The 13,499-nt window shown below is 49.1% G+C and overlaps 1 protein-coding gene across 5 annotated transcripts in view; it reads right to left on the reverse strand.

Annotated features, from left to right (window-relative positions):
• LOC140395692 (sodium-coupled monocarboxylate transporter 1-like) overlaps window positions 1-13,499 on the reverse strand; it is a 147,622-nt gene that overhangs the window by 40,927 nt on the left and 93,196 nt on the right. For all 5 annotated transcript variants that reach the window (XM_072483766.1, XM_072483764.1, XM_072483765.1 and 2 more), the window contains 3 exons: window positions 10,695-10,816; window positions 1,192-1,262; window positions 854-940 (listed from right to left, as the gene is read on the reverse strand). In XM_072483766.1, the coding sequence (XP_072339867.1) occupies window positions 854-940; window positions 1,192-1,262; window positions 10,695-10,816 (280 nt within the window). The remainder of the gene's footprint in view (window positions 1-853; window positions 941-1,191; window positions 1,263-10,694; window positions 10,817-13,499) is intronic.

A 13,499-nucleotide genomic window follows, 5' to 3' on the forward strand; every position in this document is an offset into this window, starting at 1 on the left:
GTGCAGATAGCAGGATGTGGGAGGTTGTGATGTGGTGGTATTATCACTGGACTAATAATCCAGAGACCCAGCAAAATGTCTTGGGACCCAGGTTCGAATCCTGCCATGGCAGATGGTGAAATTTGAATTAAATAAAAATCTGGAATTAAAAGTCCAACGATGACCATGAATTCATTGTCAATTGTTGTAAAAGCCCATCTGATTCATTAATGTCCTTTGGGGAAGGAATCTACTGTGACTCCAGACCCAGAGCAATGTAGTTGTCTCCTAATTGTTAAGAAAGCCATTTACTCCAAGGGCAATTAGGGATGGGCAATAATTGCTGGTCCAGCCACATCCCTTCCAAGAATAAGAAAAGCCCGGTAGCCTCACAGCACCCAAACCGTGCCCATGCTGTAAATATTATTGATTCTTGGCAGTGGAAATTTCTGTCAATTGATTGATAGAACAAAGATGCACAGGAAGCCGCTCAGCCCATCCATCCCTCCTGTACCCGCTCCTTGAAAGAGCTATCCAATTGCTCCATTCCCTCATCGTTTTCCCATAGTCTTACAAAGGTGCCCTGTGACAATTTACCCAATTCCCTTTTGCAAATGATACAGGAAGTCCTGGAGATATCTCAGGTAGAGTGGCTTTGAGCTGCTCTTTCTTTAAAAAAATATCGAATTCACCCATTCAAACTTCACCACCACGCAAATAACTCCAATCCTAAGGTTTGGAACAAAGTCACCAGGCAGGTCAGGATTCTATTCCACCATGCTTAGTGCCAGTGTATGAAGCTCCACAAAGGTTTGACTCCCAGGCATTTAAAATTAGTCTTGAAGATAGTTTGACTATCAGTCTATGGTCTTACCTTGCCATTGCTTTTTGGAAATAAAGCTGCCAGAGTAAATACACCAAGTATGGGTCCTAGAATGAGTCCTTCAAAGGTTAGCGTTGCCTGGGCAGAATGAAAAATAAACTTTACTTTTTTAACAATGCATGTTAAATTGACAAGTAGTCATTTTGAAAGTTAAACTGCACTTTTATATCTCTATAAATGTCACAATTCAAAAGAATTAAATCAATCGATAAACGGGAAGTGCAGTAAATACTCCACAGTTTGGGCAGCTTTCTTCTGTGAGTATTTCCATCATTCTCTGTTTCAGATTTTCAGCATCCACAGTACTTTGCCTTTTGCAATTTATTTACCTGAATTACACCTCTTTCCAGGAGAGAACTGACTCCAGCGAGGCCTATTGTAGTTAGTCCAAAAGTCATAGCTGCATCACAGAACAACAGTAAGAGATTAATCCAAATAAGATGTTGTTTTTAAAAAAGTTATAGCTCTAAAAGATCTTATTTCAAAACTGTAAGTTGTTTATTCCATGACAAAAGTCTCAAGCCTCATTGGAACTCTTACTGTCAATTGCACTGACAGCTGCTGAGAGGACCTGCTGACCTTCTACACCAGGGCAAAGACTTGACTATCACCACTGGCAAAGGGACTGCTACACAACAAGGGCAAGGTTCCCCAGAATTAGGGGGGTGAACAGTGGGGCAGCAAAGCCCTTACTACAGCCACAGCCATCATGGCCTGGCAATGGGAGAGGACAAGCTAAAGGTATCCTGGGAATGGCCGGAGTTATGCCAAGAGGATCAGCGAATGCAGTGGAGGTGGACCTACTCTTCCAAACACAGATTCTGTCTCTCCCATGCTTGCTGTTACACCTCCTCAAATCATGGATCACCCACTGCTGTCCTCATTGTTCCTTTAGATACAGAAGGTTTGATTGGGGGGAACACCATCAAAAACATCAGACAGGGAATCTGTGATTGGAGGACCTGGAACAGAAAGCGTGGGAGAGATAGAATCTATAATTAGAAGAGCAGCTCTGTCTCTCCTGTGCTCGCTGCCCCTCCAATCACAACTCTGCATTCAAATCCTGCTCTCAGCAACTGTCAGTGCAACTGACAATTAACATTAAAAACAAACATAGGGCAGCACGGTGGCGCAGTGGTTAGCACTGCAGTCTCACGGCGCCGAGGTCCCAGGTTCGATCCTGGCTCTGGGTCACTGTCCATGTGGAGTTTGCACATTCTCCCCGTGTTTGCGTGGGTTTCGCCCCCACAACCCAAAGATGTGCAGGGTAGGTGGATTGGCCTCGTTAAATTGCCCCTTAATTGGAAAAAATGAATTGGGTACTCTAAATTTATAAAAAACACATTAAAAAATAACTGACAGTTGCTGAGAATGGGAAAGATTGTTCTGATTTTTAGAAAAAGCGAATAGTCAACTCATTTCAGATACTTAGCGGTGCAGGTGGCACGGGATGGGGAGTGCCGTCGTCAGCTAAATTTCACGAGTCTGCTAGGGACAGTGAAGGAGGATGTGGGAAGGTGGGATAGTCTCCCTTTGTCATTGGCTGGCCGGGTACAGGCGGTCAAAATGAACATTTTACCACGGTGTTTGTTTCTATTCCAGTGTCTACCAGTTTTCTTTGCCAAAGGCATTTTCTCGAGGGCTGTATAGAATGGTCTCGTTGTTTGTATGGGCAGGGAAGGTGGCGAGGATAAGGAAGGCAGTGCTTCAAAGGGGGCAGCTTTCAGGAGGCTTGGCTCTTCCGAATTTGTTGCACTATTACTGGGCGGCAAATACGGAGAAAGTGCGGGGCTGGAGGAAGGAATTGGAGTTGTTGTGGGTGCGGATGGAGGTGGGGTTGCAGGTACTGGCAACAGTGATGGCAATAGTGCCGCTGCTGCTAGATCCAGGTAAGTATTCCGGGAATCCGGGAGTGGTAGCCACGCTGAGGATCTGGGGGCAATTTAGACAGCACTTCAAGTCAAGGGTGATGCCCTTGAGAAGGAATCATCAGTTTGAGCTGGGGAGAATGGATGCAAGGTTCCGGGGATGGGAGGAGAAAGAGGTAAAAGAGATGAAGGTCTGTTTCTTGAGAGGAACTTACCAAGTTTCGAGGAATGGGGGGTGAAGTATGGGCCTCAGTGCAAGGAGGCCTTTAGGTATATGCAGGTGCAGAATTTTGCATGAAAGACTTTTCCGAGTTCCCCGGTGGCGCCACCCTCGCCATTGCTGGAGGAAGTGCTGTCGGTGGGGAGGGCGTCTCAGCAATCTATCACAGGAATATAGAGGAGGACAAGGAGCCAATGGAGGGGATAAAGGTGAAGTGAGGTGGAGCTGGAGGAAGGATTATGGTGCAAAGTGTTGTAAAAGGTCAATGCTTCAACCTCGTGTGCGAGGCTGGGATTGGTTCAGGTAGAAGTGGTGTTAGGGTGCACTTAACAAGGGTGAGAATGAGTCGGCTGTTTGAGGAAGTGGAGGATAGGTGCGAGTGGTGTGGGAGGGGCCCAGCCAATCATGTCCACATGTTCTGGTCTTGCCCGAAGTTGGAGACGTTTTGGGGTCGTTTTTGAACCATATCCGAGGTCCTGCATATGGAATTGGAGCCGGGCCCCCTAGAGGCCATATTCGGGGTGTCGGACCTACTGGAGTTGCAGACGGAAGTGGAGGCAAACATCTTCGCCTTCGCCTCGCTCGCAGGCAGGTCCTGTTGGTGTGGAGGTCAGCTACTACCCCCAGTGCCTCGATGTGGTTGGGGGACCTATTGGAGTTTCTGGCCTTCATAAAGGTAAAATTTGTCCTGAGGAGGGCGGACTGAGGGGTTCCATCAGGTAGGGGTTTTTTATTTTGCATTTTGGAGACCTGGTTGCTGCCAAGGGGTAGGTGGGGGCAGAAGGAAGGGGAGGGGAATATTAGTTATATGTAAAAATGTAACATTTTTGAAAATGTTGAATAAACATTTTTTCCAAAAAACAACTCTTGTTACTCTCACCCCCCCATGTTTTGCTGCTCGAGGTGACCAACCAATTTGTATAGTGGTTACAGTAGCCTGTGTGAAAGGGACAGTATTACAGGGTATTAATAGTGAGATACAGGAAGTGGAATCTTGTTGTGGCGTCGGAGTTTCACCTGCTTACTGGAGATCTGCGAGAGACCCGCATAACCTCTTTTTGGTAAACCACAAATCAATCAGGCAGTGGCAAGACGAGCGGCAGGCCTTGCACTGGAATCTGAACCACAAGGGAAGAGGTCCTGCCTACCAGGAGCTGCTGGCCAATTAGAGGCTAGCAACTCTTTAGTTCAGCAGTTCCACTGTGGCTGTTGCTGGAAGGACAAGCACCAGAGTGCCAGGATCATGATGTGGACCAGAAACCCCAACACCACTGAGAGATGGCATGCTGGCTGAACAGTTGTACTTGCCGTGCAGGCCGCATAGCGACAGGCTAACACCTGCAGCTGGTTAACAGTAACCCAAGGCACGGGATCAAACAACTTTATTTCGGAGACCACGACCCCGGAGACCATGACCGGGTACCGTTTAGTACTCTGGGCAGGCTGACTGCCTGGGACCCCTGATGCTGCCTAGGCACCATGGCACTGCCAGCCTGGCACTCCGAAAGTGCCACCTGGGTGCCACCCTAGTAATGCCAGGGTGCACAGGTGGCACTGCCAAGGTGCCAGGCTTGCAGTGCCAAGTTGCCCAGGTGGCATTTTGCCCATGCCATAGATCGGGCACAGGGATGCCCTGCCCTTAAGGAGGGGGTGAGCGCGGAGGCTCAAGACCCTCATTGGTAAGTTGAGGTGTTGGGGTGGTTCTGAGGCAGTGGTTGGGGTGGTCGAGAGATCGCTTCCTACACTGGCGAGCTGAGCTTGCTCGTGCAGGAAATGGTTCTAACTGCAACCTTGGCAAGGATTCCTCGCCGAGGCCCGAAACAAAGCAGAGTCCCATGCATCGGGAATCACCCCACTAAAAACCCCAAGGCGTTCTACATTTATGTGAGAAATAAGAGGATGATCAGAATGAGAGTAGGGCCGATCAGGGATAGTGGCGGGAACTTGTGCCTAGAGTCTGAGGAGATGGGGGAGGCCCTAAATGAATATTGTGCTTCAGTATTCACTAGAAAGAGGGATCTTGTTGCCCATGAGAACAGTGTGAACCAGGTTAATAGACTCGAACAGGTTGATATTAAGAAGGAGGATGTGCTGGAAATTTTGAAAAGTATCAGGATAGCTAAGTCCCCTAGGCCTGACGGGATATACCCAAGGTTAATACGGGAAGTGAGGGAGGAGATTGCTGCACCGTTGGCGAAGATCTTTGCGTCCTTACTCTCCACTGGAGTAGTACCGGATGATTGGAGGAAGGCGAATGTCGTTCCCCTGTTCAAGAAAGGGAATGGGGAAATCCTTGGGAATTACTGACCCATCAGTCTTACGTCTGTGGTGAGCAAAATATTGGAAAGGATTCTGAGAGATAGGATTTATGATTATTTAGAAAAACATAGTTTGATTAATGATAGACAGCATGGCTTTGTGAGGGGCATGGGATACAGTGAAATTGTACAGGGAAATTCAGCTGTCTGGATACAGAATTGGCTGGCTGAAAGAAGACAGCGAGTGGTAGTGGATGGAAAGTATTCCGCCTGGAGGTCGGTGACCAGTGGTGTCCCGCAAGGATCTGTTCTGGGACCTCTGGGGCGTCATTCTCCGACCCCCCGCCGGGTCGGAGAATGGCCGTTGGCCGCCGTGAATCCCGCCCCTGCTCCCGGCGAAGTCCCTGGTACCAGAGATTGGGCGGGGGCGGGAATTGGGCCGCGCCGCTTGGCGGGACCCCCCGCTGGATTCTCCGGCCCGGATGGGCCGAAGTCCCGCCCAGGAATTGCCTGTCCCGCCGACGTAAATCAAACCTGGTATTTACCGGCGGGACCAGGCGGCGTGGGCGGGCTCCGGGGTCCTGTGGGGGGGGGGGGGCACGGGGCGATCTGACCCCGGGGGGTGCCCCCACGGTGGCCTGGCCCGCGATCGGGGCCCACCGATCCGCGGGCGGGCCTGTGCCGTGGGGGCACTCTTTCCCTTCCGCCTCCGCTACGGCCTCCACCATGGCGGAGGCGGAAGAGACTCTCTCCACTGCGCATGTGCGGGAAACTGACAGCAGCCGCTGACGCGCATGCGCCGGGAAACTGACAGCGGCCGCTGACGCTCTCGCGCATGCGCCGCATTTCTGCGCCAGCTGGCGGGGCAACAAACGCCATTTCCGCCAGCTGGCGGGGCGGAAATCCCTCCGGCGTCGGCCTAGCCCCTTAATGTTGGGGCTAGGCCGCCAAAGATGCGGTGCATTCCGCACCTTTGGGCCGGCGCGATGCCCGTCTGATTGGCGCCGTCTTTGGCGCCAGTCGGCGGACATCCCGCCGTTGGGGGAGAATTTCGCCCCTGCTCTTTGTGGTTTTTATAAATGACTTGGATGAGGAACTGAAAGGGTGGCTTAGTAAGTTTGCCGATGACACAAAGGTTGGGGTAGTTGTAGATAGTGTTGAGGGTTGTTGCAGGTTACAACAGGACATTGACAGGATGCAGAGCTGGGCTGAGAAGTGGCAGATAGAGTTCATCCTTGATAAATGTGAAGTGATTAATTTTGGAAGGTTGCATTTGAATGCTGAATACAGGGTTAAAGGCAGGATTCTTGGAAGTGTGGAGGAACAGCGGGATCTTGGGGTCCATGTACTTTTATCCCTCAAAATTACCACCCAGGTTGATAGGGTTGTTAAGGTAGCGTATGGTGTGTTGGCTTTCATTAACAGGGGAATTGAGTTTAAGAGCCACGAGGTTTTGCTGCAGCTTTATAAAACCCTAGTTAGACCACACTTGGAATATTGTGTCCAGTTCTGGTCACCTCATTATAGTAAGGATGTGGATGCTTTGGAGACGGTACAGAGGAGATTTACCAGGATGCTGCCTGGACTGGAGGGCATGTCTTCTGAAGAAAGGTTTAGGGAGCTAGGACTTTTCTCACTGGAGTGAAGAAGGCAGAGAGGTGACTTGATAGAGGTGTACAAGGTGATGAAAGGCATGGATAGTGTTGATAGCTAGAGACTTTCCGGAATAAGGTGGGTGAACTTGCAGCATGTGTTGGTACCTGTGACTTCGATGTTGTGGCCATTTCAGAGACATGGATAGAGCAGGGACAGGAATGGTTGTTGCAGGTTCCGGGGTTTAGATGTTTCAGTAAGCTCAGGGAAGGTGGTAAAAGAGGGGGAGGGGTGGCATTGTTAGTCAAGGACAGTATTACGGTGGCAGAAAGGAGGTTTGATGAGGAATTGTCCACTGAGGTAGTATGGGCTGAGGTTAGAAACAGGAAAGGAGAGGTCACCCTGTTGGGAGTTTTCAATAGGCCTCCGAAAAGTTCCAGAGATGTAGAGGAAAGGATTGCAAAGATAATTCTGGATAGGGGCGAAAGCAACAGGGTAGTTGTTATGGGGGACTTTAACTTTCCAAATATTGACTGGAAACGCTATAGTTCAAGTAATTTAGATGGGTCTGTTTTTGTCCAATGTGTGCAGGAGGGTTTCCTGACACAGTATGGAGATAGGCCAACAAGAGGCAAGGCCACATTAGATTTGATACTGGGTAATGAACCAGGCCAGGTGTTAGATTTGGAGGTAGGTGAGCACTTTGGTGATAGTGACCACAATTCGGTTACGTTTACTTTAGCGATGGAAAGGGATAGGTATATACTGCAGGGCAAGAGTTATAGCTGGGGGAAAGGCAATTATAATGCGATTAGGCAAGATCTAGGATGCATAGGATGGGGAAGGAAACTGCAGGGGATGGGCACAATGGAAATGTGGAGCTTGTTCAAGGAACAGCTACTGCGTGTCCTTGATATGTATGTACCTGTCAGGCAGGGAGGAAGTGGTCGCGCGAGGGAACCGTGGTTTACGAAAGTAGTTGAATCACTTGTCAAGAGGAAGAAGGAGGCTTATGTAAAGATGAGACATGAAGATCCAGTTAGGGCGCTAGGGTGTTACAAGTTAGCCAGGAAGGACCTAAAGAGAGAGCTAAGAAGAGCCAGGAGGGGACATGAGAAGTCCTTGGCAGGTAGGATCAAGGAAAGCCCGAAAGCTTTCTATAGGTATGTCAGGAATAAAAGAATGACTAGGGTAAGAGTAGGGCCAGTCAAGGACAGTAATGGGAAGTTATGCTGGAGTCCGAGGAGATAGGCGAGGTGCTAAATGAATATTTTTCATCAGTATTCACACAGGAAAAAGAAAATGTTGTCGAGGAGAATACTGAGATACAGGCTACTAGACTAGATGGGATTGAGGTTCATAAGGAGGAGGTGTTAGCAATTCAGGAAAGTGTGAAAATAGATAAGTCCCCTAGGCCGGATGGGATTTATCCTAGGATTCTCTGGGAAGCTAGGGAGGAGATTGCAGAGCCTTTGGCTTTGATCTTTATGTCGTCATTGTCTACAGGAATAGTGCCAGAAGACTGGAGGATTGCAAATGTTGTCCCCTTGTTCAAGAAGGGGAGTAGAGACAACCCCGGTAACGATAGACCAGTGAGCCTTACTTCTGTTGTGGGCAAAGTCTTGGAAAGGATTATAAGAGATAGGATTTATAATCATCTAGAAAGGAATAATTTGATTAGGGATAGTCAACACGGTTTTGTGAAAGGTAGGTCGTGCCTCACAAACCTTATTTTGAGACGGTGACCAAACAGGTGGACGAGGGTAAAGCAGTTGATGTGTATATGGATTTCAGTAAAGCGTTTGATAAGGTTCCCTATGGTTGGCTGTTGCAGAAAATACGGAGGCATGGGATTGAGGGTGATTTAGCGGTTTAGATCAGAAATTGGCTAGCTGTAAGAAGACAGAAGCTGGTGGTTGATGGGAAATGTTCAGCCTGGAGTTCAGTTACTAGTGGTGTACCACAAGGATCTGTTTTGGGGCCACTGCGGCTTGTTATTTTTATAAATGACCTGGAGGAGGGCGTAGAAGGATGGGTGAGTAAATTTGCGGATGACACTAAAGTCGGTGGAGTTGTGGTCAGTGCGGAAGGATTTTGCAGGTTACAGAGGGACATAAAGCTGGGCTGAGAAGTGGCAAATGGCGTTTAATGCAGAAAAGTGTGAGGTGATTAATTTTGGAAGGAGTAACAGGAATACAGAGTACTGGGCTAATGGTAAGATTCTTGGTAGTGTGGATGAGCAGAGAGATCTCAGTGTCCATGTATATCGATCCCTGAAAGTTGCCACCCAGGTTGAGATAGTTGTTAAGAAGGCGTACGGTGTGTTAGCTTTTATTGGTAGAGGGATTGAGTTTCGGAACCATGAGGTCATGTTGCAGCTGTACAAAACTCTGGTGCGGCCGCATTTGGAGTATTGCGTGCAGTTCTGGTCGCAGCATTAAAGGAAGGATGTGGAAGCATTGGAAAGGGTGCAGAGGAGATTTACCAGGATGTTGCCTGGTATGGAGGGAAGATCTTATGAGGAAAGGCGGAGGGACTTGAGGCTGTTTTTGTCAGAGAGAAGGTTAAGAGGTGACTTAATAGAGGCATACAAGATGATCAGAGGATTAGATAGGGTGGACAGTGAGAGCCTTTTTCCTCTGATGGTGATGTCTAGCACGAGGGGACATAGCTTTAAATTGAGGGGAGATAGATATAAGACAGATGTCAGAGGTAGGTTCTTTACTCAGAGAGTAGTAAGGGCGTGGAATGCCCTGCCTGCAACAGTAGTGGACTCGCCAACATTAAGGGCATTTAAATGGTCATTGGATAAACATATGGATGATAATGGAATAGTGTAGATGGGCTTTAGATTGGTTTCACAGGTCGGCACAACATCGAGGGCCGAAGGGCCTGTACTGAGCTGTAATGTTCTATTGTTCTATTTTCCCCAGGGTGGAAATGGCTGTCACGAGGGGACATAATTTTAAAGTGATTGGAGGACGGTATAGGGGAGATGTCAGGGGTAGGTTCTTTACACAGAGAGTGGTGGGTGTGTGGAATGCACTCCCAGCAGAGGTGGTGGAGTCAGTGTCATTAGGGACATTTAAGCGACTCTTAGACAAGCTCATGGGCAGCAGTAATTTGAAGGGGTGTAGGTTAGGTTGATCTTAGATTAGGATAAATGGTCGGCACAACATCGTGGGCTGAAGGGCCTGTACTGTGCGGTACTGTTCTATGTTCTATGTTCTAAATGCGCCCAAAACGGGACTCTTTTTTTCTCCATCAAATCGCACCCCATCTGAAAATGTGTTTTAACTTTGGATGGTTCTGACTATTATACAGCAACTGTTACTCAGAAAAGGTTGGAAAAATTAAAGCCACTTATAGCTTCTGGGTAACTTTTGTACTGACCTCCACAAACACCCCACTCACCCTCACTAGCCCCTTCAGACCCCCCCCCAATGGGACTATCCGCTCATCTCCATTAATCTTCAACAGCTCCCCACAGGACTTCCCCCAAATTTTCATGACACCCAAACTGGCACAACACCCCCTCCGCGTCTCCACCCAGGCCAGGTGTGTCATTACCATCCCCTCCCCCCAACACCTCACCAGAGCCCAGACTGACGTGGCACCCCATCACCCTCGCCACACCTGGCCCAATGTGGCCTGATCTGGCACGGAGGGTAACTTACTTCTACTGTCCAACTGGTGACCTCCGGAATCTGCTGCACTGTGCAGATTGCGTGGCCTGAGCTGGAGGGTTGGGCAAGATAGGAGTGGCTGGATTTCAAGCTAAGTAACTGTGAACAGAGTGGCAATCTGTCTTGGTTTCCCCTCCACAGGAAGTTACCGACCAGAACTGCCTGAAAAAGAGGTACAAATATAGAAACAATTCGATGTAAGACTACCTAGGAGCTTTGAGACCAGAGTCTTCTTCCTGCTCGAAAGCTGTGTCCAAGGTTTCCAGATCGGCTTCAGAAAATCTTCCACGGTGACTGCAGCCATAGCACTGATGCCAGAAGAAATAGTGCTGTGGGCAAGCAAAAAAGCGGAATTTCCTCCTGTCTCAATTTTACACAATTCACACGGAATTTAAACAGCCTGTTTTACACTTTGCCAATAGAGACATTACTTAGTATCGTTCCTACTCCAGTCATTAGTGAACTTCAGATTTGCAATTAAACATCCTGAGATTTTTCACAGCTTTAACTGACACATCTGAGCAATTTCATAGGTCCAAAGTAAATGCTGAGGAAGGTTGGAGCATGTTGGGGAACACATACTCAACGTGCAGCATATATGGTTACTGTCTAATTCTTAATGGAGGTAATTATCAGGGCCCAAGTGTCCTGTGGTGAAGAGACAGAATATATAAGAGGCAGATTGAACTCAGTGTAATTCAGCGGCCGATTTGTGACTTGCTGCTGGTCGCAGGTCCCTTAGAGGTAGAGACAAGAGTAATTAAAATGGAGAGTAAGGAAATGGGAGATATTTTGAGTCTGTTGAGAAATCACAAACAAAAACATTTTAAATTGTGGGGAATCAAGGCCTGAATTTTCAGGATGGCGAGCACTTGACGCCTGACATCCTAAGAGTTGGCACAGTTCTGCCAGCTCCGACAGGCCCGCTGTCATTATATGTTCTATTGAGCATTGACTGGCAGTTGGCCGACTTCTGTCCGCCCTTGGATGGAAGTCCTGCCCTGAAGAGCTGTTGGTCAATCAGAATGGAGGGAGGTTCATACATAAAACCTTCCAGAATGCCTTGATCCACTGCAATTCACCTACAGCCAGTCCACAGCAGATGCTATTACCCTGGCGCTACATTCATCCCTGGAGCATCTCGACAACAAAGAATCCGAACGTCAGACTACTGTTAATTGCTACAGCTCTACCTTCAACATCATATTCCCAGCCAAGCTCATATCCAAACTCCAAAACCTAGGACTTGGCTCCTCCCTCTGCAACTGGGTCCTCGACTTCCTGACCCACAGACCGCAATCTGTAAGGATAAACAATGATACCACCTCCACGATAGTCCTCAATACCGGGTGGTGGAATGTAGAGAGGGAGATCGAGAGATGTGGACGCAGAGAAAGAGAGTAAGACCCGGCATTAGTTGGAATGGGGTGAGCCTGGGATCAGAATGTTCTGTGGAGCCTAAAGCAACACGTTGATTGGAAGAGGCACTGAGTAAGGAGCAATCAGTAAACAGACAAATTAAACCTGGGGAATGTATTAAGGGAAGCTGTTCTTTTCGAGAAATGGGAAAACATGGACCAAGGGAACAGAGGAACAGAAAAGGTTAGCATATGGGCACAGCAAGCAATAAGGAAGGCAAAATAGCATTTTAGCATTTCTTGCAAAGGGATTGGAATACAAGAATAAGCCAGCCTTGCTTCAATTTGGGCTTTGGTGAGACATAGGTTATGGGGTTATTATGCGATATAAAATATTACTTATACATGTCCAGCCAATTCTGTTATAATGTACTGAACATTCTGAAAGGAACACTTTTGCTAAGGAGACCACACCGACCAACAGCAGCTACCGGGCTGAATTCTCCGGTCGCCGACGGCAAAATTGCGTTTGACGAACAGCCAGAGAATCCAAATTCGCGATGCTCTGCCCTCTCCAAAGCGGCGTAATCTAGGAATACGCCACGCCACGTATCTACCGGGCAGCACGGTAGCACACTGGTTAGCACTGTTGCTTCACAGCTCCAGGGTCGATTCTCGGCTTGGGTCACTGTCTGTGCGCAGTTTGCACGTTCTCCCCGTGTCTGCGTGGGTTTCCTCCGTGTGCTCCGGTTCCTCCCACAGTCCAAAGATGTGCAGGTTAGGTGTATTGGCCATGATAAATGCCCATGTGTCTAAAAAGGTTAGGTGGGGTTACTGGGAATAGGGTGGAGGCATGGGCTTAAGTGGGGTGCTCTTTCCAAGGACCAGTGCAGACGCTATGGGCTAAATGGCCTTCTTCCGCACTGTAAATTCTATGATTCTATGACATTGCTTGAGGCATGACCCCCGATGCTCTGCCCCCGACCGGCTGAGTTCTCAATGGGAACTTTGCATGACGGCTGCGGACTCAGTCCAACGCCGCAAATGTCGGGGGAGGGCCGATCCATGGGCAGGGGGAGACAATACTCAGGGGTGGTTGGGGGCACTGTGGGGGGTGGTCCGGGGTGCGTGAGCCGGCCGAAGGGGGGGGACTATTTAGCTGTCATGTTACACGGCACAGCCGCTGTAGGCCGCCGCCGTGCACATGCGCGGCCACAGACCCGGCAATTCTCCGGGGCGTATCGACAGCTAGAGCCGGGTGCTGCAGGCTGCCGTCCTCCTAACCCCCAGCAAAACTGGTAATCGGTGGCCGTTTTACGTCAGCTTTTCTGGCGTAAAAGACCACCGTTCCCACTCCGTGTGGGAATCGGAGGATCCAGCCCACCATGTTGCATTTGCAAAGAGCACAAGGGGCGGGATTCTCTGCTGCCCGACGGCAAAATCGTATTCGGCGATTGGGCGGAAATCTCCGTTTGCGACTGAATTAGGGGCGGCGCTGGATTTCGGACGCTCCACCCCCTCAAAATCGGCATCATCGAGTTGCGTGCCGCATGCCATTGCGACAGCGTCAGTGCTTCACTTTGAGGCCCTCTCCCGATGCTCCGCCTCCCATGGGCCAAGTTCACAACCACACAGGTCGCATGTGGTCTGAGTT

Source organism: Scyliorhinus torazame, chromosome 18 (assembly GCF_047496885.1).
Source record: "Scyliorhinus torazame isolate Kashiwa2021f chromosome 18, sScyTor2.1, whole genome shotgun sequence".
Lineage (NCBI taxonomy): Eukaryota > Metazoa > Chordata > Chondrichthyes > Carcharhiniformes > Scyliorhinidae > Scyliorhinus > Scyliorhinus torazame.